Raw genomic sequence first — 27,144 nt, forward strand, 5'->3', positions numbered from 1 at the left:
GGGAGCCAAATAGACCAGCACCTTGATCTTGGACTTCTAGTCTCAGAACTGTGAGAAATAAATGTCTATTGTTTAAGCCATCTCATCTATAGTATTTTGTTATGGCAGCCGAAGCAGACTAAGACAGTCTCCCCCAATACAGGATCACCTGGCCCCAAATGACAGCAGTGCTGAGATTGAGAAACCCTGCTAACATGTTGAGTTTGAAAAGTCTCAGATGTGCATACACAAGTAAAGATGTCTGTGGGAGACTGATTTATAGGTGGGGTGACTGATTCTTCCTGTTTTTTTACATTAATGGTTACATTACATAACAATTTACATAACAATTACATTAAATTGTTAAACAACCAGCTTCTACCATAAAAACATATATGATGTGTATGTGTGGTATGTATGTACGTATATAATGAAATAGTTAATCTAAAGCAAAAGAAGTTTAATAGGAAAGATGAGGACATTGCGTTTTGGGGTTTGTGAGGCCTTTTAAATGGAATGTAGGAACACAGAAGTCAAAAGTATTTACTAATGACTATACATAAATCAAAGTGTTGTGAGTTGCAATTGATACCATATATCAGAGAAACACAGTGCAATAAATACAACTAAAGAAATTATATGTATAACATACTCCTAAAATTATAAGACAAACAGTTCTTTAAAAATGTTTATGTATGAGACCTTTACCTGATCAGAATTTCAAAAGACAAGTTGACATAAGGTCATTCGTTAGGAGAAACAATAAAAAAAGTGTCTGCCCATAAATACAAAAATGGTAAATGGCATTATTACCTGCTGATTTGTGTGACACATTTTTTACAACAGTGGCCAGAAGCATAAGTATAGGTATTGAGAAGAAAGCAAAGTAACCAGGGACATGGTTGGGATTTTCCCAAGTTAGAGGAACAACTTTGGTGGCAGGAAGATGATAAGTCCAGGTTGGTTGGAAAAGGCTCATAAAATGACCTGAAATTCCAGGAAAAAAGTTAGTTTTCACAGAAACAGATTTGGGCTTCCATATTAGAGAAATTGAAACCATTGATTAAATGAGATCAACCGATATTTGTATCCTGGGAAAGGTGGGTCTGCCACAGGACCCTCCAGCTCTGGTATTGGAGAACCTGCAAACTGGATGGTGCAAGAACTGTCAGAAAATACGTAGAGATAAGTGTCAGAGAAAGCAGATGAAGTGACAGTTTCAAGGAGGAAGTGGTCATATAAAACTGACAGAGGAAGAAAGATAAGAGAAGGGTTGAAAGTGTCCACTGCGAGTTCCAGGAAGCTCATCAGCATTTGTTACAAAACCAGCTTCAGAGGAAGTGTGAGGTGAGAAACCAGTTCCCAGTGGTTGACTAGTGAGCATGAAGGGGCAGAGCAAAGGCTACCTGTGTGGGTCATGTCTCACGGAAATTGGTCTTCAGATCCAGGGACCAGACAGAGTTGAGCGAGATGGACATTGCTCCACATAACTATCTCCATGTTCTGAAGCTTAGCTCCTGTTCCTAACTCAGAGTTGCAAACTTTGGTCTCAGTGGCGGTGGTGGAGCATTGATAAATCCCTAGGATGACATCACCACCTTGTAACACTGCTAAGAAGGAGCTACTGTTCCCTCCTTCTGGCAAATGGAAGGTGGAAATAGAGGAGACATATCTTGCCTCAGGAACACATATTTTAACAGATATTGAATTTGGTCCTTTCTCCCTACCTTGTGATTCTGCAATGCATTTGTTGTACAAAATGGGATGAAAGAAACAGACAGGGAAGGCAGTCTGGAGATTTTACCTTGTTGTAATTGGGAATATGGAAGAAACAGAGGTCAATGCAGAAGGAAGAGAGGCTGGACTGAGGTAGGGAAAGGAGAGGTCAACCCAGCCTTCCGGCCTCAGCTTTCCTATCATTCATGAGACCAGGATACCGTAGCATCAACCTGCAGAGACAGACTGCCCAGCATGTGAGTATCTTGAAAAGGGAGACAGGCTAAACCAGGCTAGTCCTGGAGATCTAGTGCACAGTATAGTGAGTATAGACAACAATGTTGTATTATAAACAACAATATTGTCTTATTACTAAGAGACTAGATCTTAATTATTCCCACCATAGATAAGAAATAATTATGTGATGTGAAGGAGGTGTTAGCTAATGCTATGGTGGTAATCATATTGCAATATATAAATGTATCAAGTCAACATTTACACCTTAAACTTATACAATGTTGTATGTCAATTATATATCAGTAAAAAATAATAACACTTTTCAGTTTGGGAAGATAGATCACTAATTTGTGTCTCCAGCTCTGCCCCAAATGTATCCTCTTCTTACCGGAACTCTCATGGTTCATCTACAATATCAACACCAAATGGGTGGGATTGGTGGGGGAGAACGTCCCCTTCATCCACTCAGGTGCCCAATCTACAAATTTCAGAGTCCTTGTTGATCCTGCCACCTGCACAGCCATCATTTCTAAACAATCAAATGAAATACTGTTTCTATGCCTAAAATATGTCAAAGGTGCCCACCTTTCTGAGTAGTTACCAACTTTTCGTCTAGAATAATGTAGGAGCCTGATAACTGGTCTCCCTGAATATGCTCTTTCTCATTTCAAATGGAAGTAAGCTTAGCAAAAGAAGAAAATAAAGAAATTTTCTAACTGGGACAATGAGTATCTACAAAAAATTATAGCAATTAGCTTACTCAATGGTAAGATACTAAAAATATTACCCATAATACTGGTATTAGGAAGTGAATACCTGCTATTATTACTCCTATTCGTTAATGTACTGGAGGTTCTAATTAGGTAATGACAGTAAAAAAATTAATTTTTGAAAAAAATTCTAAAAATCTTTGAATCTAAAAGTAATCTGAGATAATCTAAAACTATTAGAATTAAGAAGCGAACTCTGCAAGACCACTGAATACTCATTCAATATACAAAAGTCAATTTTATTTTTGTAATACCAGCAACAAACAATAGCAATAGAATTATTTAAAGAATGATACCACTTACAAAATAAAAGTCATGTAACTAGGGATCTACCTGGAGGTGATGTAACTGATGATATGTCTGGCAGACATCTAACAAAAGACATGTGCATTTTCTGCATAGAAGACTACAAGATATTATTTAGAGAAATTAGCAAACGTAATTAAATGGTGAAATATACCACAATTATGGCTGGAAATGTCCAGATTGAAAAGGCTGAAGAGATAATAATTCTCTTTAAATTCATCTGTGGCTTCAATACAATCTCATGTGCAACCCAGGCAGGTATTTTGTGAAAACTGACATCCTAAAGTTAACAATGGAATCTAAAGAACCTAGAATAATCAAGGCAATCTTGAAAAATAGGGACAAAGTTGGAGAATATATGTCATCAAATCTTGAGACCATGTACCCTGGACCTCCCTCTGGGTTACCAATATTAGTTGTGGTATCGTTATCTTCCTGATTGTCAACTCTAGAAAAAGATGAGCCATTCTCAACTCTTCTCTCTTTTTTCCTATGTTTTTGTTTTCTTCTGCAGATTTCATTTTTCTCACTGCAATCAGAAGGATCTTTATACAGTGCACAACTCATCCTTTCACATCCATGGTCAAAATGCTTAATGAGCTCCCTTCGCCTTAAGGATAAAACATGCATTTATTACTGTGGCTTCCATGGCCATGCTTCATCTGTCTCCTGCATTTTCCCAGCATCACTCAGTGCCACTCTTTCTCTCACAATCAAAGCTTTAATGAATGTTTTTCACCCTCCATCTTACATCTGAGCATTTTCATGAATTGGTACAGACACCTACCACCATCATCCCTTTCCCCACCTCTACATCCTCCTCAATGTCTAGTTAATGGAATCCGGCACAGGAAGAGGCTCCCATGGCATCCTGGATTTCCTCTATCACAAGACTTAGCCCTTGTTCTTTACTCACTTATTTAAGACCTGTCCTCCTGAACAATCAATCCTACTATGGCAGGGATAATATTTGCCTTGGTGTGTTATACTTCTACAGTGCCTGGCACATAGTAAGCTCTTGTAACAGAGATTGGAGTTACCTATTACAACTCTATTACATTACTCCTCCCTTCACTGGTACCAGAAATACCAACTTCTAGCTTGGCACAGAGCCACCTGAAATAAAGGCTACACATCTCAACCTTCTTTGCATCTAGGTGGGGCAAGCTACTGGGTTTTGACCATCGAGAAATAAATGTAAGTGTTGTGTGCTTCCAAGAAATCTTTGTAACAAACAATTGGCCAGTGCTTTCCTCCCTCCCCGTTCCCCCTCTCTCCTTCCCTTCCTTCCTCTTTGTCCTTCATTTTGATGTCTGCAATACAAGCCATGTTCAATATTTCAAGAAGAGTAGTGCAATAGTTAAATATCTGGTCTTGCCCTGTTGACAAGGTTTGGAAGATTTTTGACTTGGACTGGTGAGACCAGTAGGGCCATGGGTGGTAAAGACCCCTCCATTCCTCTGAACAGGCTTCATTGCCAGGTCAAGCCCCTGCGTCTATATCTTGAGACCTAAAATACTTCTCCTTACACATTTTTTCCTTGAGATTTTACGTTTCTTGCTATAAGCTAGAATATGGAATATTTAGAAGTTCATAAACATACTTTAAACACCCTCATCTCATCTTGTGAAAAAGACTATAATTTTATATTAATTTAGAAATTCTTAGACCTCAGGACACTTGTAGGTGAAGAACAGAAAGTAGAAAATTCAGTATTAGGGCCACTGGTAATGAGGTAATAATTGGTGAAATTTTCATTTCCCTGTGGTATTGGGAATAATAACGGTTACTATGCATTGAGTAACTTACATATGTCAGAACTTCTGGGGTTTCTTAAATCTTTACATCACTAAATCTTTATGTTATCCCTTTGAGGTTGGAATTATTATTCTCTGGTATTTAACAGAGAACTCAGATTTAGAGAATGAATTTAACCTATGTGAGGTGTCAGGATATTGAGAGGGGGTGGGAATCCATATAATAAGTGTATTAATGAATTGGTAAAGTAGAAATTCTCAAGGAGAAAAGAGCTTGTGGTGCTTAGATAGCATTTCAAAGACCATAAACAGAAGGCTCAAGTTTCAAACTGTACTCTGGTCCCATTTGTATGTCCATTTATCCAACATATATCTTCTGAGAATTCTCTTAGTACTGGGTACTGTGAACATGGCCATGAAATCTGACATAGATTTAATTCACGTGAGTTCACAGTATAGACTGGAAAATGGGTATATATGCAGCATTAGGGTTCAAGTGCTGTTATAGAAAAATAACAGGTGTTTTGGGAGTATAAAAGTGTCATCTTAAGTCAAGCTGGAGGACTTGGGAAACTTTCTTGGAGGAGATGATATCTACTAAGAGACCAGAAGAACAAGATGGATAAAGGAGTGAAGCCGGGATCTTGTGGTGGACGGGATAGAGGAAGTTGAGGCTGAGGTGGGTGAGATCAGCCAGGACACACTCATATAGCTGCACTGTTTGTTTATAGCCTGCATCTCCAGTGACTGGTTGTTGCCTTTCTGGCTCCTGTTGCATTTGACAAATGCCTGTTCTGTATTGGTTATTAAATATTTTGAATGACATCTGTAGAGAAAGCAAAGAGGAAATAAGGATAAAGACCAGGTTAGGAAGGAAATATTCCATGGCCGTGCTGTTAAAGATGTTTTCAGGAAAAACTGGAGTGGCTAAAAGTTTAGTTTGCAGTAAGAGGGCGCAAAGATACTTAGAACCTAGAGGAGAAAATGGGATCTGTCCACAGAAGAAATTTAGCATCTTCATCCCCCCTTTTTCCTCCTCCAGGATGCTTTGCCAAACTCCATGCAGTTGTCCCTTAGTTTCTTGCAATGACTCCCTTCTCCATGGGGACAACACAGAGCTCTCAAGCCCAAGGTCAAGATCAGCTTTCAGCTCTACCTACAGCCACTGCATCCCTTGATCATTTGTCCAGGGATCTTTGTGTTCTGAACCTTCTCCTGCATTCCAAACTTGAAGCCCTGCTTGTTCCCTCTTGAGTCCTCTTTCTGTGAAGCCAGTCTTCAGCTAGGAGCCACACGAGGGCCACCAGGACCAGGAAAGCCAGACCAATCCGAAGGAGATTCTGGATAGCGTAGTTCCTGAGGGCAGGATCTGGGGTCAGAAGAACAGGGTGATCGCTGACAGGAACATATGCACAACACCTCACTCCATCCCCCTCCCTCTCTCCTTTCCAGATCTTACTTCCTTTAGAGACTAAAGTCCCAGATGCTTGCTTACCTTCCTGGAATTGCATCTCTGTGGTTAACAAGTAAGGGTCCCATGAATCTGAAGATTACAAGGAAAGTGAAGAAGTGAGGAAACGGGATGGTGTTGGCCTCTTCCATCCAGGCTCTCCTTCCCTTGGATATACCCCATTACATTCTATTGCTTTTTGAAGTCCCCATCCTACACTCCAGGTTCTAGTGGCTTCATCTGGCAGGTAGAGTGGAAGAGTCAAAAGACAGATGAATCTGAGGAAGAATTCAGCTCTAGGACTAATAAATGTGTGTCTTCATGCCATTCTACATGAGCCTCAGTTTCCTCATTCAGTCAATCAATATCATTTCTTCTTCCTCATACATACTAAAATTCAGAGTCTTACCATTTTCTTCAAGGTCCTAAAAGAGTTGCCCCAGTACCAGCCCTTCCCCACCATCCCCTTACTAACATCATTTCCAGTCCCACTGGTCTCCTTGCTGTTCTTTTATCACGCTGGCCATCTCCCTGCCTTAGGGCATATGCAATGGCCATTCCCTCTCTCTGGAACCTTCTTTCTCCAGATAGCCACAGGACTAATGCCCTCAATTCTTCAAGTGTCTGCTCAGATGCTTCCTTCTCTGTGAGGCCAACTCAGACAACTGTGTTTAATATTGCTACCTGCACTCCCAATCACCTTGACCGCATTTGTCCTGCTTTGTCTCTTTCCATACCATAATTTCCTCCTCATGTGCTATATAATTGATCTATTTATCCTTACTTTGACTCACAGTGTTTTCTGCTACAATACAAGTACTACAAAAACAAGGATATTTGTCTGATTGGCTTAGAGAGCTGTAGGTCATATCATATACTATGCACTCAATGGATATTTTGAATAGATATCACATTTTTAGCATCATTAGGAGGATTTGATTTCTCTCCCAAGTACCTGTTACTCACCAGGAGAAGAGATGTGCTCTGTGGGTACAAGGCTGGGGTCCCCGACATCTGCTGACAATGGAGGCAAGGAAACAAGTAAGGGTTTGGGGTTTCCTCTGCTCTTCCCAGCTATTCTCTATACCCTCCCCCCATCCCTCTGGCATTCTTCCTCATGAACAATCAGCTGGGCCTCCAGGAAGTGGATGTGGATGAGGGCACTGGTAGGAGACACCCTGTCTGCATCTTCCCACCTGTCCTTTTGCTGCCTTCCTCTTCACTGGTTGAGGTTTACCTGGGGTTCCCGAGGGGACATGGGAGAAAATTGGGGATTTCCTCACCTGTGACCAGGAGTTTCACGGGCTCACTAGGGAAAGACCACACATGGTTGTTATAAGAACCAAAACATCTGTATGTCCCTCTGTGGGCTGTGGTCACAGGGCCCATGGGGAACTTCGCCTGGACCTTCCCATATCTGCGCCATGGGCGGCTGGATCTTCCCTCCTTGAGCAGAAAGAACGTGGTTGTTGCAGTCTCTAGATGGCAACAGAAGGTCACATTCTCTCCTGAAATCACCTCAGGCCCGGGATGAACTGAGAGGGTGGGTATGTCATACATTCCTGTGAGAGAAGGTGACTGGTAGGTAAAGAGCATCTTTATATATCTCCCATCCCCCTGGACCTTAAAACCAGGTATCACTTCCCAGAATCTCAGTCCCTTCTATTTCCTAAATTTGCCCTGATCATGGACACACCCTCCCTGATCTCTCCCTTCAAGGATGAGACACTCACTCCCCTAGCTCCCATGAGTATTAACATGAATCTTTCTCTGGGGACTGCCCTACTCAGCGGTTATCAAAGTCTGGTCCTTGGTACCAACAACATCAGCATCTCCTGAAACCTTGTTAAAAATGCAAATTCCCAGGCTCCACCGAGGTCCACTGCATCAGAAACTCAGGAGTAGGGCAGCCATCTATGCTAAAAAATTATTATTTTTGATTGTTGGAAAATACATGCAACATAAAATTTGCCATCTTAACCATTTTTTTAAAGTGGACAATTCAGTGGTGTTAAGTACAGTCAGATTGTTGAACAACTATCATCAACGTCTATCTCAAGAATGCTTTTCATCTTGCAAAAGTGAAACTCTGTACCCATGAAACAATAACTCCCCATTCCGTCTTCCCCCAGCCTCCAGCAACCACCATTCTACTTTCTGTCTCTGAGTTTGACTATTCTAAGTATCCCTTGTAGTATCATCCTGTGACTAGCTTATTTCTCGTAGCGTAATGTCTCCAAGGTTCATCCACGTTGTAGCAGGTGTCAGAATCTCCTCATGTTTTAGGGCTGAATAATATTCCATTGTATGTATATACCACATTGTGTTTATCCCTTCAGCCATATATAGACACTTGGGTTGTTTCTACTTTTTGTCTATTGTGAACAGTGCTACTATGAACACAAGTGTACTAAAGCCACCGGTGTTTTCACAAGTCCTCCAGGTGATTCTGATCCTTGCTTAACTTTGAGAAACACATCCCTCAGCTGAAGGAACTGTTCGACCCAAGATTATCCTCCCTCCTAATAACTTTAACCCTGTTCTGCTTTGTCTTTTTCCATACCACCATTTCTTCCTCATGTACTATATAATTGATTTATTTATCCTGACTTTGACTCATGGTCTGTCTTCCGTTAGAATACAAGTGCCACAAAAGCAAGAATATTTGTCTGGAACCTCACTAACTGTGGTTCTCATTCGATAACTGGTTGACACCGGGTGGTATAGAGCTCCTAGCCTCATTTCAAGACAATCCTGAAGGTCCATCCCAGGTCCAGTATCCCACATTTGCTTGGCTGAGGTCTCTTCTGAGACTACATCACAGGCCAGCTTAACCTTCTACCCGGCCTGTTTCCCAGCCTGTGTTGTGTTTGAGGATATTTCCCAGTAATCCCCCCTGCACACACACATCCACCTCAGGCTCTCTTACCTGGAGAACTTGACCCAACACAAATCCACTCCTAGGTCATAGAGACAGCTCTCTATAGATAACTCCTGTAGGAAGTGATCAGACCCCACCCCCAAGATGAACAGCATCTGAATGAGCTTGGAAGAGACTAAATGTGATGAATACATGATTGCCTTCCTGAGGATTCAGGCTGAGGAGATGACTATGCAGCTAGAGAATGGGATGGTTACCTGTTACCACCAGATCCAGAGGGTCACTAGGCTCTGACCACAGCTCCCCACTTCGATAGAAGCACCTGTATTGCCCTGCAGTGCTTGAGGTCATAGCCGGGATGGGGAACTTGACTTTGTTCATCATTCCAGGTGTTTTTGGTCTCTCTGAAGCAGAAAGTTGTCCTTCGAAATGCAGCTGATACTCAACCGTCTTGTGAGTGCCCTGACACCAGATGACCACTGGCATTCCCTTTGGAATCATGACATCAGGCTTGGCCCAGATGACAGGTTTAGAGGGAGTACCTGGAGGTGAATCAGAGGCTGGAATTCTAGATAAAGCTCCTGCCCACCCTACTTCCCACCCAGCTGCTAGCCTCAAGCCCTCCTAGCAAGTCAGAGCCCCTGCTTTCTCCCCTAGTTGTTTTCAGGGAGATACTTATTCTGAACCCCGCAGAGTGACTCTGGGGCTTTGAAGGAAGGACTCACGCTTCTGGGCGTTGACCCTCTGGCTCAGATACAGCTCTGGAAGATAGGATTAATAAAACATGTTGTGCCACCCATACCCATACTCCTGGATTTCACCTCCCTTCCATGCGAGAACTCACCGAGGCAGAGCAGGACAGTGAGTATAGAAGGCATAGCACAGATTCTGCCAGGCTAGTGTGGAGCAGCTGAGCAGAGACTGAGGCCAGTAGGCCAGGAAGATGCACAGGATGTGGTGGGTGAAGCCCAGCACGAATCACCATGGGGCTTTCACATCGATCTTTTTACAAGAATGTTCACAGCTCTCCCTCCACCTCTGACCATGGGGCGTAAGGAAAGAACATGGTACTCACGACACATCTGGTCATATCTGCGGTCTAACCAGATCCTCTGACCATTGCCTGCCTCACATGAAACTCATTTATGAGTCAACTTCCAAATTTTGAAATGTGGACATTATGTCCAGAAAAGGCATGGGGCAGTGTACAGAGAAAAAACCTTAGAATCATTAAAAAAAAAGTGTTTAACCCTGCCTCCCCTGTGTACAGCATGTATATGCTTGGATAAATTAATTGACCTCATCAGAATGGAATGATAACACTATCTTCTTTAAAGGTTTGTTACAATGTTTTAATAAAATTCTATTCTTCATGCAAAAAATGTTCTATTTCTTACATAAGTACATTCATTTAGTCTGTTATAAAGCAGATATTAAATATCAAAATCTTGACTATTTTGATATATTTTTAACTAAAAAATGCGTCCATTATTCTTTTTTCAAAGGGCCTAAACAATTTTTGAAAATGAAATGTTATGCCGATTTATATTATGCCTCGTATTTTATGAGAAAATCTCCTTCTCTAATCTATCACCTTTTGTTCTTATTTCTTGATGTTGTTGAATATTTTCCATTCATTTTTTAATTTGTGTATGGTAAAATTTACTCATTTGGTGTTCAGTTCCATGAGTTTTGATAAATGCACATAGTCATGTAACCAACACCTCAATCAAAACATAGAACAGTTTCATTCTCATGTAAGTGGTGTCAGTAGTATTTGTCCTTGAGTGTCTGTCTTATTTCACTTAGCATAATGTCCTGTGAGCTCATCCATGTTGTCACAAATGATAGGATTTCCATTCCATTCTTTTCTGTTGCCTTCAATCTTCAGCTTCAAATTCCGGAATTCCCCTTCTCCAGCCAGCCAATATCCATCCACTCTACCTGTCTAGATAGTCTCTACCAAAATGTCCTTATAACATTTTGAGGGAAGGCATCATTCCCATGCATCTGTAACATCTTGCTCAGAAGCTTTCTTGGAGAGGAAAACTAAAGAGAGATGTTCACTCTTGACTGAGATGATAGCTTGGACATCAAACTCCTAGGCAGATTCTAACCTAAAATCAGAAACTGTGCTCCCCCTGTGAAAAGGACCATCCATTGGATTGCTTGTCTTGTCCTCCCCTACTGGGTGTCTCCCATATAGGACTCACAAAGGATAGGTTTCAGTGCTTCTTCTAGCTAACTTCCTGTTTTGCATGGTTTGGAGACCTTAGCTTCTGTAGACTTACAGGAAAGATGGGTGCAGAGAAAATAGCGAGTGAGATCCCAGGTGAGGATGAGGTCCCCACCCGTCAGAGTTTCCATGTCGACCACATATAGAGAGAGGGGACACAGCCCATGCAAGTGAGAAACCTGGCTATGTGGTATGGTTTTGGGTCACACTTGGTCTGTGGAAACATTTACATGCCAAAACACTTGGGAGGGAGGCCGGAGCAGCTCCTTCGGAGGAGACGATGGGGCTAGCTCAACTGTAGTTGAGAAAGATGTCTCTGGACCAAGAGGGAATCTTGTCTCACTCCTCCCACACAACATATCTTAATTTACTCATATTTGTCAGTCTAAACTCAACCCACAACATGAAGGTAAGGTTACTAGTGAATGGGTCTTTGGGTCAGGAGAGGGCTAGTTGTGCTTCGGGGATAAAGTGATCAGGGCAGAGAAATAGTTCTCCTGGAATGGTGATAAAGTTCTGCTACTTCTCTCCTCAGTGAGGCTGAAGTTCTATTTCAGTGACTGGTTGCCTGATAACGTGTTCCTGGGAAAATATTTAAAAAGTTGGGAGGAACGGCCCTGGAATTTGAGTCAACCCCCAGGTACCACCGAGGATGAGGCTAAGCTCTCCATGGTATGGCCCTCATTGGGTTTGGGTCTGGATTTTAGAGAATAGGTGAAGCCTTGGTTTCCTTATGGATTTTCTTTCTTCTTACTATTTTAATAATGTATATATGCATACGATTGTTCTATATCTCAACTCTTTGGAGGTGCTAATTCTTCCATTATACTTTGGGGTTCTTTGTTTCCTCATGAGGTTTGTAATTTCTATTGATGATAATTTACATTGAATTTTCCTGTCTATGGGATTCCAAAATATATTGTTATGTGTGCTTGTAGCAAAACAGTCATGTGCCACATAACGACGTTTTGGTCAATGATGAACTGCATATATGATGGTGGTCCCAAAAGATTAGTACCATGTAGCCTACGTGTGTAGTAGGCTATACATCTAGGCTTTTGTAAGTACATTCTATGATATTTGCACAACAATGAAATCACCTGACAATGCATTTCTCAGAACATATCTCCGTCGTTAAGCAAGGGATGACTATAGTGTTGTCTTCCATTTGATTCTTCTAGAGTTCCCAGGTGTTTCAGCAGATTGTAACCAATTTTACATTAACTTATGGGTTTGGTCCCACATGTCTCAGGAACGAAATTCAATCTCATACTTTCGTGAAAGATGTCTGTGTTTTTGATTTTTCATAAGTCTTCTTCCAGACTTGCAGACATAGGCAAGTTTTCTTGTCATTTTCTGAGCTGGCGATTGGAGCAATTCTAGAGCTGCTTTTTCTAAGAAGGAAATCCTTCCAAAGACTTGGCATTACTCCAGTGTTTTTTTCTCTGCAATACTACCTCTTAGTTAAAACACTTGCATCATGAGGGCTTAAGAGCACAGCTATTTTCTCTGGAAGGTACTGAAACCACATCCTTAAGTCTTTAGAGATAATATCCTGTCCAGTATCTGTCTAGTAGCCAAGACTTTTGTCTCAAGAAAGTTAATCAAAATGGTTTTAAGTTTCCATTTCTGGGAGTGGGTAATTTGCCTTTTTATTTCCTCATTTAAAATTTTTTCCCAGTTTTATTGAGGGATATATTTATATATCATCACAATGTGGTATATATACATTGTAAAACGATTAATATAATGAAGTTAATTAACACATCCATTACTTTCCCTAAACAGAATTTTTTTTTTTTGTGGCAAGAACACTTAAGATCTCTTCCCTTAGCAAATTTCAAGTATGTGATACAGTATCAACTACCATCACCATGTTGTACATCAGATCCCCAGAACTTTTTCAGCTCAGAAACCGAAGTTTGTACCCTTTGACTAACATCTCCTCATTGCCCCCACCCCCCATAATCACTGATCTGCGCTCTGGTTCTATGAGTTCAATTTTTTTAGATTCCACATATCAATGAGGTCATGCAGTATTTTTATTTATGTGTCTGGCTTATTTCACTTAGCATAATGAAGTTCATCCAGGTTCATCTGTGATGTTGCAAATAGCAAGATTTCCCTTTTTGGGCTAAATAATATTCCACCATATATATAATATAACAAATTTTCTTTATCCATTCATACATCAATGGACACCGGGTGTTTTCCATATCTTGGTTGTTGTGAATAATGCTGCAATGAACACAGAGCTGCAGATATCTCTTCGAGATATTGATTTTATTTCCTTTGGATGTATACCTACAACTGAGATTGCTGGATCGTATGGTAGTTCTATTTTTAATTTTTTGAGGAACCACCATCCTATTTTCTATAATGGCTGTACCAACTTACATTCTCAGCAACAATGCACAAAGTTCCCTTTTCCTTCACACCCTCGCCAACACTTATTATCTCTACCTTTCAAATACTAGTCACCTGAAAAGGTGTGAGGTGACATCTTATTGTGGTTTTGATTTGCACTTTCCTGATGGTTAGTGATGTCATGTACCTTTTCATGTGCCTGGTGGCCATTTGTTTATTTTCTTTGGAAAAACGTCTGTTCAGATCCTTTGCCCATTTTTTATTGTGCTATTATTATTGTTATTTGCTATTGAGTTATATGAGTTCCTTATACATTTTGGATATTAATCCCTTATTAGATATATGGTTTGTGAATATTATCTCCCATTCTGTAGGTTGCCTTTTTGTTTGTTGATTGTTTCCTTTGCTGTACACAATCTTTTTAGTTTGATATCATCCCACTTGTTTAATTTTGCTTTTGTTGCCTGAGATTTTGGAGTCAGATCCAAAGAAATCTTTGACAAGATCAATGTCTAAGAGCATTTATTTTCTACTAGGAGTTTTGGAGATTCAGGTCTTACATTTAAGTTGGTAATCCATTTCATGTTAATTTTTGTGTATGATGTAAAATAAAGGTCCAATTTAAATCTTTTGCAAATATTTTCTCCCAGTCTGTGGCTTGTCTTATAATTCTTTTAGTGTTGTCTTTTAGAGAGCAGAAGTTTTTAATTTTACTGAAGTCCAGGTTATCAATTATTTCTTTCATGAATCACATCTTTGGTCTTGTGTCTAAAAAGGCATCACCATACTCAAGGTCATTTATGTTTTCTCACATGTTATCTTCTAGGAGTTTTATAGTTTTCATTTTACATTTCAGTTTGAGACCAATTTTGAGTTAATTCTTGTGAAGGGTGTAAAGTCTGTGTCTAGATTTGTTTGTTTATTTTTGCATGTGGATGTCCAGTTGTTCCACACCATTTGTTGAAGAGACTATCTTTGCTCCATTGTATTGCCTTTGCTTCTTTGTAAAAAATCAGTTGACATTTATGTGGGTTTATTTCTAGGCTTTCTATTCAGTTCCATTAATCTGTCTATTCTTTTGCCAATACCACACTATCTTGATTATTGTAGCTTTATAGTAATTCCTGAAGTTGGTATGGAAATGTGGGAGAGCAATGATCTCTCACCGCGTAATATTAATGATTCTTTAGTCCTCTCTTTTCTGCTTCAGAACTCACATATGTAGACCTTGGGTGCATGAGGCCACTCAGAGTGGAACACTTTACTCCAACAGTGTGTAAAGACCTGAAGATAGAATCATCTTTAGAGGTGTGGCTTGTGTTAACCAGACTTGAAAAATGTTTCCTGTGTATGAAGCACTATCCTGGGCAGTTTGCAATCGTTAATTTATTGAATCTTCATGATAAGCTGATGAAATTGGTACTATTTATTCCATCAGTTTGCAGGTGAGAAACTGAAGCACAAGCATGTTAAATAAATTCTATGTTTTATCCAGCTAATTAGAGGTGTTGTGTGATCACTTTAGGGGGCTATGCCTCTGAACCTGAGTGTCTTCCCTGGACACCAAACACTAACATCAACCATACCATTCATCTCACTGTTTGTCTTTGGTTTCTTACAGAGCCTTCTGTATCTATGTAGTTCAGCCAAGTTTCCACCTTAAGCTCACACCTGTACTCCTAGAACTATCCTCATAGACAGACAGAAAGCCATGTTGGAGATGATGGACTTCAAGTCATGACTTAACCAATTAAAGAGTAAGTGACACTGAGGATGTTGCTAATAATTTTTCAGTTTTTGGTACTTGAAAAAACCTCAACTTTATGGAGATATAATTGATATACAATTCACCCATTTGAAGTGTGTAATTCAATGGTTTTAAGTATATTCACAGAGTTGCCTAACCATCACTGCAATCTAATTTTAGAACTTTTTCAGCACCCTTAAAATAAACCCAATACCCACTAGCTGTCACTGCTCATTACCCCCTTACTCTTCCAGCCCTAGGCAACCACTCATATACTTTCAGTCTATAGACAATAAAGAACTTTCTAAAAATGGTGGAAAAATAGACATGGTATAAAATTTACCATTTTAACCATTTTTAAATGTTATTTTTGGTAAAAAAAAATGTAACATGAAATTTACCATCTTCACATTTGAAAGTGCACAATTCAGTAATGTAAAGTACATTCATATTGTTTCGAAGTGGATCTCTAGAATGTTTTTCATCTTGCAAAACTGAAACTCAGTACCCCAAAAGAGGAGTTGTCATTTACCGGATATAGAGGTTCATTCAAGCCATTTTAAACTGTGCAGTTCAGCAGCATTAAGCACATTCACATTCTTGTGCAACCATCACCACCATCTGAGTCCAAAACGTTTTCATCATCCCAAACTGAAACTCTGTACCCATATATTTGAATCATTATCCAAATCATGCCACTTCTGAGCCTCTGTTGGCTCACATGACATGCAGCTTGATTAAAATAAAATTCACAGGGTTACAGTATGCTCCTGTAAACAAATTGCCAGCATAAAACCTAACATAGAACAGAAGGTCATGGAATATAAGCCCCCATACTCTTTGCTCCTAAGCCAAACCTTGTACTTAACCTAAATCAATCCAATACATGAACCATCAAAGGCTAATGCACTCACTATTCAATGCCTGAAATTAAAAGGCAAAGTCAAATTTATTTTTACTGTGGTAAAGGACAGCTCTGCTGGCCAGACATGGTGTCTCTGAGCAGAGCCTACTGATGATTCTACATCCTATGCGGTTTTTTCTTTCTTTCTTTTTTTTTTTTTTTTGGAAATGTGGATTTTCAGGGGCTCCTGTGGTTTGATATCATCTGCAAAAGTATATTTATTTGAAGGAGACTATTTTTTTTTGTGAGGAAGATTAGCCCTGAGCTAACATCTTTTGCCAATCTTCCTCTACTTTATGTGGGATGTGGCCACAGCATGGCTTGACGAGCTGCGCTAGGTCCAGTGGGATCGGATGCTGCTAACCCAGGGCTGCCCAACTGGAGCACACAAACTTAACCGCTATGCCACCACGCCAGCCCCAAAGGGAGACTATTTTGATTGGTTATCACTCACAGGTGTGTTTAGTGGAGTGAACTCGTTTTTGTTTGGCTGACATTTAGAACAAAGAAGCAGTCTGATTGGTTGAATCTCCAAGGCATTTTCACTGGGGTGAGCGGTCATTGATGGTGACTTAAAAACTGGTTGGGTGGCTCCTTGTCACGGGGCTACAGGACAATAACATCTTTTGCTAGGAGTGCAGCATGTTTTTATTCTCAGAAGCCTTTTTCCAAACAAGGCCCTGCCATCATCTAAACCACATAACGTGAGGCTGATCTTTTCCCTCTCCTGGAGTCAAACCCCATTGCATCTCTGGTCCAAATCCTGGATCTGATGTAAGGTCTCTTGTTAGCCCTCCTCTGAAATCATGGCTCTTCATTGTTTTATGAGGCCCAATCAGGAACATTTCCTTCGCCAACTTATTTATTCATAATTTCAAAAAATATTTCCAATATTTTACATCGTCTAGACCTCATGATGAATACTACAAAAAGACGAATCAATAGACTAAGTTGCTCAAAGTGCTGAGATAACCCAAAGGAGACTCTTGTTCTGGCTATTTTCACAAGTCTATCTACTGTGCTTGAGGCATGAGACAGTTTGAAATGTGTTACAGTTTCATAAGAACAGGAGAATATTCTTAAAAATGGGGAAAGCATGCATTAATGCAAGAATTTTAGTGTAGGGAAAACTAGAATAACATATGTATGGAATATGTGATATGCTGAGTGGACAGTATTAATAATTAATGGAATTCTAAGTGTTAAGGTGCTACATAGGAAGACGTAAAGGTATTCTGCTTTGCTGATGAATTCCGGACAAAATGAAATTATGGGTCAGGACTTCTACAGAGGATGGGTGAAAAACAGTCAGCAAGGAGAATTGACAATGCTTTGAATTATTTTTATCACAGGAAGTCAGTTAATCCAAGATAATAGTGAGAATTTTATTATCAGTGTCCAGGAAGGTGGGGTGCAAATATCCCAGATCCGTATAAGAAAATGCCATTTGATTGGCTTGAGAATGGATCCAAGCTTGTTAGTGCCACTTTCTTCCTTCTGTTCTCCAAGTAGCTTTGCCAGACACCACAAAATCCTACTCATCTGCCTTTAGCACCAGGTGTCTACCTGCTGGCTGTTGGGGGTTGGTGCAGAGGCTGTTTTTGGTTGGTCCAGAGGGTCTGTCTTACATTTTCTGTTTATCATAGCTCCATTCAGGCAAATCTTGCCTGTCTTCCTTGTGAGGAACCTTACAGCTGTGCCAATTTTCAGCCAGTATGGCCAAGAGAGCCACAAGGACCAGCCCTGCCACACCCACTCGGATCAAATTCTCCAACTTGTAGTCTTGGTTCATGGTATCTAGAGACATAATTCAAAGGAGATGAACAACCATTGGTCATGTTCTATTCAAACTTCAACCCCAGAGGCCTGAAAAGGGATCTCATTTCTCTAGTTGTGGTCCCACTTGGACCCCCTCCTTGATGAGCTCATGCATTTGTGAGTGCCACACTTAGTCTGCAAGCCTAGGTCTAATGGTGAGGAACTGTGGTTCCCAGAAGGCCTTATAAATGGGGAAGGAGGTGGTTGTATGGATGTTCTGTTTGCTTTTAATTTCCTCCTCATACGGCGTTCTTACTGAATGTCTAAACAAATACCAGCAAACCCCCCACATATCCAGAACTCTAAATTCTCTCCTCTACACCTTCTTCACTCCATGTAACAATTTGTGTTCCTCTCTCGTACATGACAAAGGGTACAGCACTGTTGGTATCTGGGAAGTAGGTGGGAGGAAATTTTCAGATAAACTTAGGTAAAAATTATCTCCATTATTGTGTGACTCTTCACTCTATGTTGCTGTTGTCTGAAACTTTAAAAAATTTCTTGATTTCTTAATTTTTTATGTGGACTGCATGGGCCTATGTTCCTCTCAAGGTGTAATAAAGTACTGTGAAATTACAATGTTTAGAATTCCTAGTAACTCTTTCCTGTTAAAATACGGAAATCAACTCCAAATGAGCTTGCAATTCCTAATTGCAAAATGCAAAATATTTTGAGTTTCTGAAGATAACACAAGAGATAATCGTCTTGGCACTGGAAGAGCAGACGGTTTCTAAAACAAGACACAGTGACTATCTACTCTAAAGGAAACGACTGATAAGTTCACTCCTCCTCCATAGATGCCCGATTGTCCATGCACCATTATTTGAAAAGACCATTCTAGCTGTGACTGTCATATTTGCTTAGCTTGTAGAATGACTAGACAAGGCGGATCTGAGAGATGAATGTGGTCACCCTGCTTAGTGATCGGCAGGGTTGCTGGGTATCACAGTTCCTCACCACTGCTTTTCTTGTCTATAACTCTTCTACCTCTGAGCAGAGTGATGTAAGCAAACAACATAAAAATGGGGCTTATGATAGAGTTTTTAAGAGTTCTCCCATGAACCATAAGTTCCTAGCCAGTCACTCAGAGTGGATCCCAGTATTGCAGGTTAGTGTAAGGATGCCCAGCTGCAAGTAAGCATGTGAAAAAGAGAAGTGAGTCAGTCTAAGGATGTATCAGATACCTATTGTCTCAACAATGCCCCTTAACATGATTCTGAGCACTTATTTTTCCTTTCTCAAAAGACCACGTGTTTTCAAAGGGTCCTGTCTAGAGAACTCTAGGAGAGGATGTTAAAGTCGAATGTGATGTGATTGAGAAGTGCTTCTCTCTTCACAGTCCTCTGAGTAGTGACTCTCTACTGCCCCATCATTCTTTCTTAGAACACCTCTTCAGACTCCTGCCTGATGCCCAGGCCTTGGACAGCCAACTGGAGCCCCAAAAAGAAGGTCATTGGCTGGGTTGAGATACACATACCTTTGACCACAAGCTTCAGGGTGTCACTGGGGGCTGACCACACGTAAGGGTTGTCACTATACCAACCATAGCACCTGTAGTTCCCTGAGAAGCCAGGGGTCACAGGACCCAGAGTGAAGTTTCCTTGGTGTCCCTCATCTTGGTGTTGTGGCAAGGTGGCTCCTCCCTCCGTGGTCAGTGAAAATCTATCAAATGGGGTGTGTGGTGAACCACACTGGAGGGAAATATTCTCTCCTGGAATCACTTTAGAGTCCTGGTCAGTAGAGAGGAAGGGTTTGTCGTACAAGCCTAAAACAGAAGAGAGTGAGCTGTTAGCAAGCTATTCGCAGTTATTCCCTTTTCCCCCTTCTCTGTGCTAAGAGAAGGGAAGATGCTGATGTTCCCTGCTGTAAAAGAATGGCAGCTGGGAATATCCCATTTCCCTACCACAGGACACATACTCTGTCCCAAGCTATTGCAGATAGAGTTGAGCAAACAAGCAGCCCATGGGGCTTAGATTAGATGCCATCTTCAAGAGATAGATCTGGTCTCTAAAGCCAGATGATCCCTACCATGCTGTTCCCAATTACAATGCGTGGGTTTTATTTTTTTCCCCACACCACCAAGCAATTCTGCAACACCAGACGGGTGTCCCACAATTCAACTCTGTTCTCACACTATCTACCCTGAGATAGTGTAACATCCCACAGATTAGGGGCTCAGTCCCACAACTTACCCCCACCCCACTTGAGAACTCCAATTGCAAGTCCAGGACATCACCTGTGCTTCTGATTGATCAGCTATAAATCAGAGGTTCCCATGACCCCCTCCTTGGGTTCAATTAATTTGCTAGAGTGGCTTTCCAAACTCAGGGAAACATTTTACTTATTAGATTATCAGTTTATTATACAAGGGTATAACTTAAGTACAGCCAGATGGAAGAGATGCATAGGGTGAGTTATGGGGAAAGTGCGGAGCTTCTGTGCTCCTTCCAGGTCACCTACTCTCCTAGCACCTCCATGTGTTCACCAACCCACACACTCTCTGAACCTCATCCTTTTGGGTATTTAAAGAGGCCTCATTACACAGGCAGGATGGATTAAATCATTGGCCACTGGTGATTGAACTCAATCTCCAGCCCTGCCTCTCTCCCCGGGAGGTCAGGGGTTGGGGCTGAAAATTCCAACCCTCTAATCACATGATTGCCTCCGGTGGCAACCAGACCCCACCTTTAGGTGCTTCCCCAAAATCACCTCATTAATCTAAACTCAGGTGTGGTTGAAAGAGGTTTGTTATGAATATCAAGGCACCTTTATTGCTCTTATCACTTAGGAAATGCCAAGGGTTTTAGGAGCTCTGTGCCAGAAACAGGGACAAAGACCAAATATGTGTTTCTTATTATAAATCACAATATCAGAAGCCATATGTTGGAGAAAAGATGGGATAGTATCCAGAAGTTTGAGGAGCTATGTCAGGGGCTGAAGGAGGTGACAATGTATAAGAAGAATGTCAGTAGGTAGAAGAACCTGGAAATCTGGGGTACCCCTTTATAGAAACACAGAGTGTGGGTCACCCTGAGGACAGAGCTTAAAGCCGAGGGCTGGATTCATGCAGCAGAAGCACAACTCCTCACTCCTTAGGTACAGGCTGCATATAGTAATTTCCTTTCACAAAGAAACGGTAGGTAGGAGGAAGAGTAACTTTACAGTGGAGAAACCTGACACACACTATCTCAGCCAGGGCCTCAGGGTCAACATCAACAGCCATATTCTTTTGTAGAGTATGTACCCTTGATACGAGGCCACAAAAATGGCACTCTGCCTCTATGTTCTTCCTCACGATAATCCATAACCCCTGTCTTATCATGAGTAAAACATCAGGAAACTTCCAACAGTGGGACATTCTACAAAACACCTGACCAGTGCCCCTTAAAACTGCCAGGCTTGTCAAAGACAAGGAAAGTCTGAGAAACTTCCATGGCCAAGAGTAGACTAAAGAGGCATGACAACTAAATGCAATGTGGGATAGGATCCTGGAATAGATGAAAGACATTAGATAAAAACTAAGGACATGTAAACAAACTATGGACTTTGGCTCATAATACTGTATCAATATTGGTTCATTAATGGTAAGGAATGTACCCTACTAGTAGAAGATGTTAATGATAGAGAAAACTGGGTGCCGGGTATATGGGACCTCTCTGTCATATCTTCTCAATTTCCCTGTAAATCTGAAACCGCTCTAAAAATGTTATCAATGAAAAAAACAAGAAAGAAAAAGACCCTGAAGGCCCCCTCACCTGTCACCACCAGCTGCAGGGCTTCACTATACTTTGACCATCTGTATGCTTTCCTGTATCGGCACTGATAGCGCCCTGCAGTCTTTGTATCCATGTGGTTAATGATGAATTCAGCCTCCTTCTGAAATCCATATTTTTCCTCCACCATCTTGTTTGTGGAGTTTCCCAGGATCTCCAGTTGGTACAGGAAAGACTGAGGAGTTCCCTGGCACAGGATCTTCACAGACTCATTCAAGGGAATCACAGAACTGGGTACAGCAGATATGATAGGAATGGGAGAATCCTCTGGAAGAAAATAGAGCCCAGACTCAGAAGGCCTGCCATGGGGAAACTACTTCTTTCCTTCACTGTGAGGGAGAACGCAAATAAATTAAATTGCGAAGAACCTATAATTCCTTTCTTTTTTAAACAGCTTTTTTGGTATTTCCTAATGGTGGTAAAATAAAATGTGTTATACAAACATAAAATTTACCATTTTAATAATTTTTCAAGGGTACAGCTCAGTGGCATTAATTACATTTGCCATATTGTGCAATTATCACCACCAGCTATTTTCAGAATTTTTCATGACTCCAAACAAAAACTCTTTAACCATTAAGCAATAACTGCCTATTCTCTTTTTCCTCAGTCCCTGGTAACCTCTAATCTACTTTCTGTCTCTATGAATTTGCCTATTCTAGGTACCTCATATCAGTGGAATAATACAATATTTGTCTTTCTCTGTCTGGCATATTTCACTTAGCATGATGTCCTCAAAATTCATACATGTTGTAGCATGCGTCAGAATGCCCTTCCTTTTTATGGCCAAATAATATTACATTGTATGTGTAGACCACATTTTGTTTATCCATTCATGTCAATGGATATTTGGGTTGTTGCCACCTTTTGGCTTTTGTGAATAATGTTTCTATGAAAATTGGTGTACAAATATGTGTTTGAGTCTCTGCTTTCAATTCCTTTGGTTACATAGGTGGGAGTGAAATTCTGGATCATGTTTAGCTTTTGAGGAACCAAAGGACTCTTTGAGGAGCTGAATTCCTTCCTTTTTATATATTTTTTTTATTGAGGTGAAATTCACATAACGTAAAATTAACTATTTTTAAAGTGTATGGTTTAGTGGCATTTAGTACATTCACAATGTTGTGCAACCACCGTCTCTATCTAGTTCCATTTTCATACCCCCGAAGGAGACCCCATATGCATCAAGCAGTCACTCCCTATTTTACCCTTCCCGCAGCCCCTGGCAATCTCTAGTCTTGCGTGGTGTTCTGTTGCCATGGTAATCCTTATCACTATGCAATCCTGTTTTTCACTCTAAAGCGAGGGTGCTGAAGCTTGGAGAAACCACGCCAATTGCTCAAGACGACAAACTGAAGAGTGGTCAGACCTGATTTGGAAACTAGGAATATCTCACTTAGATTCGGTGCTTTTTCCTCTGCAGTTGAGGAGAGCTCTCTATCCTGAAGCAGTTAGAGAGTGCAATGTGAGGGACAACTAACACAAGTGTCTGATGAATATGATGATTAATTCTGTGAGAGAGAGCCAGAAGGCTGGGGCTTAGAAACTAAATAGCTCTAGGAGTGGGATGTAGGACAGAAAGGGATTTGGGAAAGTTTTGGGGTATAGGAAGGTGCTGGTTAGCTTCTTGGCGCCAATCCATTCATGCTCAGTGGCTTTGAGCAAGTAATGTTGCATTTTGAAGACTTCTTTCAGTTTTAACCCAGATATAGTGTATAGGGGAGCTGGGAAGATTTAGGGAGACACTTACCTTCTTGTGCCTGAATTTTCATGCCTAGGCAGAGCACTGTAAGAGAGAGAGCCATGAAAAAGCAATTCTCCAATTGCCAATCTCTATTATAGCATACCGGGGGAAGGGACTCTCAAAACCTGGTTCCTCTTGTCATGTGTATTATTATTATAGACCTGATAGTGATGAGCTCAACAGCAGCTCTGTGAATGAGGATAAGAAGGGAGTTTGCCATACCAACAAGGATTATTGTCAAGCAAGACAAAACCCTGAAGAATTTCCCTGTATTGAGTATCATTCACTCACCAATACACCCACACATTTGTTGTTCCAAGATATGTGAAGAGATGCCTCCATTAACCCAGGTGCATTGTTTATCTACTATCATGACCTAAACCAGTGGTTCTCAACAGTGGGCAATTTGACCTCCCAGGGGACAATTTGGCAATGTCTGGAGACATTTTTGTTTGTCACAACTGGGGTGGGAGGTACTATTCGTAAGTAGTGGGTAGAGGCCAGGAATGCTGCTAAACATCTTAGAATAAACAGGACTGCCCCCAAAACAGAGGATTATCTGGTCTCAAACGTCAGTAGTACTGAGCTCAAGAAATCTGACCTGAACAGACTTTGTTAATACCTTTAAGGGAATGATGATATGGGAGATGTCACATACTAATTAAAAAATACATAAGTATGTAATTGTAGATCATGATATATGGCCTGTGGTATAAAGACAGAACTCAGAGACCTGATAACAGACATAAGGGTTCAGCTGATATATGAGGATGAGTAGGAATTGCCTAGGTGATGTGGATAGGTGGGTTTGGAGCATTGCAGATAGACAGGAAGTGAGAAAAGGCCCTGAGATAACAAAATGGAATGAATGAAGGAAAAACTAAATTAAGGTCAGTGTGGGTGCAGAGCAGACACTCAGAGGGAGAGTGGAAGACGTGCTGGAGGAGTAGACACAAACCACTGTGGGCAGGACTTGGGAGACCTGGAGAAGCAGCTAGGTTTATCTGAAGATAGACTCCTGAGGAGTTTTAAGAGGCAGATGAACAAGTTTGTATTTTAAAGACAAAAATAATCCAGGCTACAGTTTTTAGATGAATGGCTATAGGGTTACACCCATTAGAAGGGCAAGGCAGTAGTTGGAGTGACAGAATATACAGAAGTAATTTAGTATTGCTTAGTGCTTTGTACTGTAGTTAGTATGGGAGAATACACAGATTCTACAGTAGCATTGGACTAAGGCAGCGTTCCTTTAAATGAAGCAAAGTGGATAGACTGAGGAGAATTAGTTGTGAAAGCAAGTAGACGTGACATATGGGAGGATTTGGGCAATCACAGAGGGCTCCCGACTTCCTCATCCCTGCAGTTGTCAACATCCAGTAAAACACACGTCTTTGGTGGACAGACAGCCTAACAGAGGCAAAGAGTCCATCTATGTCTGAGCATGATGAATTTTAAGGGGTTGGAGATATCAAAGTGAAATAGAAATTATGCAAGGAGAACATAGCAGAAACAATCAGAATGGGGGATATAATTGGAATTCATCTTGGCTTTAGACTATCCCTTCATCCCTTCTACTGCCAAGCTGCCAAGAGGGTACAGGAGAGCTTGGGAGATATAGGGGAACAATTACCTTCCTCCACCTGAATCTTCTGGCTCAGACAGAGATTAAAGAAAAAGCAATCCTCCAGTTACCAATCTCTACTAGAAATCACCCTAAGTAATAGCAGACAGGGTGTCATTTTTTCTTCCACAGTGAACATAGCTTTGAGGCTCATCTTTTAGTTTTATCTTCTAGATTCTAACCCCTAAGGCTCTCATCTACAGGAACTCTGGAACCATCCTACATCCCCAGACAATGTGGCATGGGTTGGATGAGCCCCACAAGGTCAACTTGACAACTTGACCACTGAGCCCCACAGTTTGGCTTGGCCTTGGTTAGAGGCAGTTACAGACATCTAGCCAAAGACCATCTCTCCATTAAGGAGATTGGAATCTCCTTGGCAACCACTAAAATCACCAAGTCCTTGCGTTAAGAGGGACCCTGACTATTCTGGGATTCCCTCATCTTCCCCTCTAACCTGCTTGCGTATTAAGACTCACCAAGACAGATGAGGGTAATATCTCTGGGGGTCATGATTCTGATACAGCCTCAGCCCAGTTAGCCTCTTGTTGGCGCACGTTAGCAGGATGGCAGATTCTCATAAGACAGTAAGATCTACAGGAAATATGAGGTCAGAGACCCTAGTCAGAGAATTTCTACATCTATTGCTCCACAAGAAATGATTTCTTCTCAAAGAACTTAGTTCCGGGTAGCTCTTGGATTGGATCCAAGAGGAGACCAACCTTCTTCCTGTTTATGTTTCATATTAGAAGTGAGTGTTTTCTTCAACCAATGTCTGATGGGGCTTAAATCCTTCATTGGACCAGACCCCACATCTGAATGGAAGGGCCTGGGATAGAATATAAGATGAGTGCTATATAGACAGAGATTTTTCTTCACTGGACCATCAGTCAAAAGCCATGTGGTCTTGCCTGTTATGGACCACACGTCCTCTCTGGAATTCATGTACCCTAACTCCTTCACAAACACTTGTGCCCGATCAAGCAGGCAGTGTAGTCTTCTACTGGGATTATCTCAATGCCAGCACATAGAGGAATTTTCTCAGGAGTTTTCATCATCTCTAAGGAAAGAACCTCCTATATCTATATTTATCTATATCAGTAATTCATGGGTGGATAGAGAGTATAGGATAGATAGATAGATAGATAGATAGATAATTTGGTTATAGTCTCCTGAATGTTACTATTTCTTCAAGTATGGGAAGTCAGATATTTCAAATCACACTTTCTATTGATTGTCTTATTTTAAATTGTAAAACATCACTCTTTTTTCCAGCTTTATTGAGATATAATTGGTGTGTAACATTGTATACGTTTAAAGTGTACAACATCTTGATTTGATACATTTATATATTGCAAAATGATTTCCACTATAGCCTTGGCTAACACCTCCATCACCTCACATAATTACCATTTCTTTCTTTTTTTTTTATTGAGTTATTGATAGGTTACAATCTTGTGAAATTTCAATTGTACATTCATGTTTGTCAGTCATGTTGTAGGTGCACCACTTCACACTTTGTGCCCACCCCCCACCCCACCTTTCCCCTGGTATCCACTAAACTGTTCTTGGTCCATAGTTTTAAATTCCTCATATGAGTGGAGTCATACACAGATTATCTTTCTCTTGCTGGCTTATTTCACTTAACATAATTCTCTCAAGGTCCATCCATGTTATTGCAAATGGAATGATTTTGTTCTGTTTTGCAGCTGAGTAGTATTCCATTGTATATATGTACCACATCTTCTTTATCCATTCGTCTGTTGATGGGCACTTAGGTTGCTTCCACGTCTTGGCTATTGTAAACAGTGCTGCAATAAACACAGGGGTGCACAGGA

General features: G+C 40.9%; 1 protein-coding gene across 1 annotated transcript; it reads right to left on the bottom strand.

Moving 5' to 3' along the window:
- Nucleotides 1-2,991: 2,991 nt before the first annotated feature.
- On the bottom strand, nt 2,992-25,881 carry LOC124250277 (natural cytotoxicity triggering receptor 1-like). Its single transcript, XM_046682100.1, has 12 exons — nt 25,786-25,881; nt 23,692-23,727; nt 21,924-22,208; nt 19,646-19,933; nt 17,979-18,147; nt 9,941-9,984; nt 9,822-9,857; nt 9,354-9,638; nt 7,499-7,777; nt 7,182-7,232; nt 6,261-6,308; nt 2,992-6,134 (listed from the first exon to the last, which is right to left on the bottom strand). The coding sequence occupies exons 1-12, from the start codon at nt 25,817-25,819 to the stop codon at nt 5,944-5,946; spliced, it is 1,746 nt and encodes a 581-aa protein (XP_046538056.1). The 5' UTR covers nt 25,820-25,881; the 3' UTR covers nt 2,992-5,943.
- Nucleotides 25,882-27,144: the final 1,263 nt, after the last annotated feature.

Source organism: Equus quagga, chromosome 13, assembly GCF_021613505.1.
Source record: "Equus quagga isolate Etosha38 chromosome 13, UCLA_HA_Equagga_1.0, whole genome shotgun sequence".
NCBI classification, from domain to species: Eukaryota; Metazoa; Chordata; class Mammalia; order Perissodactyla; family Equidae; genus Equus; species Equus quagga.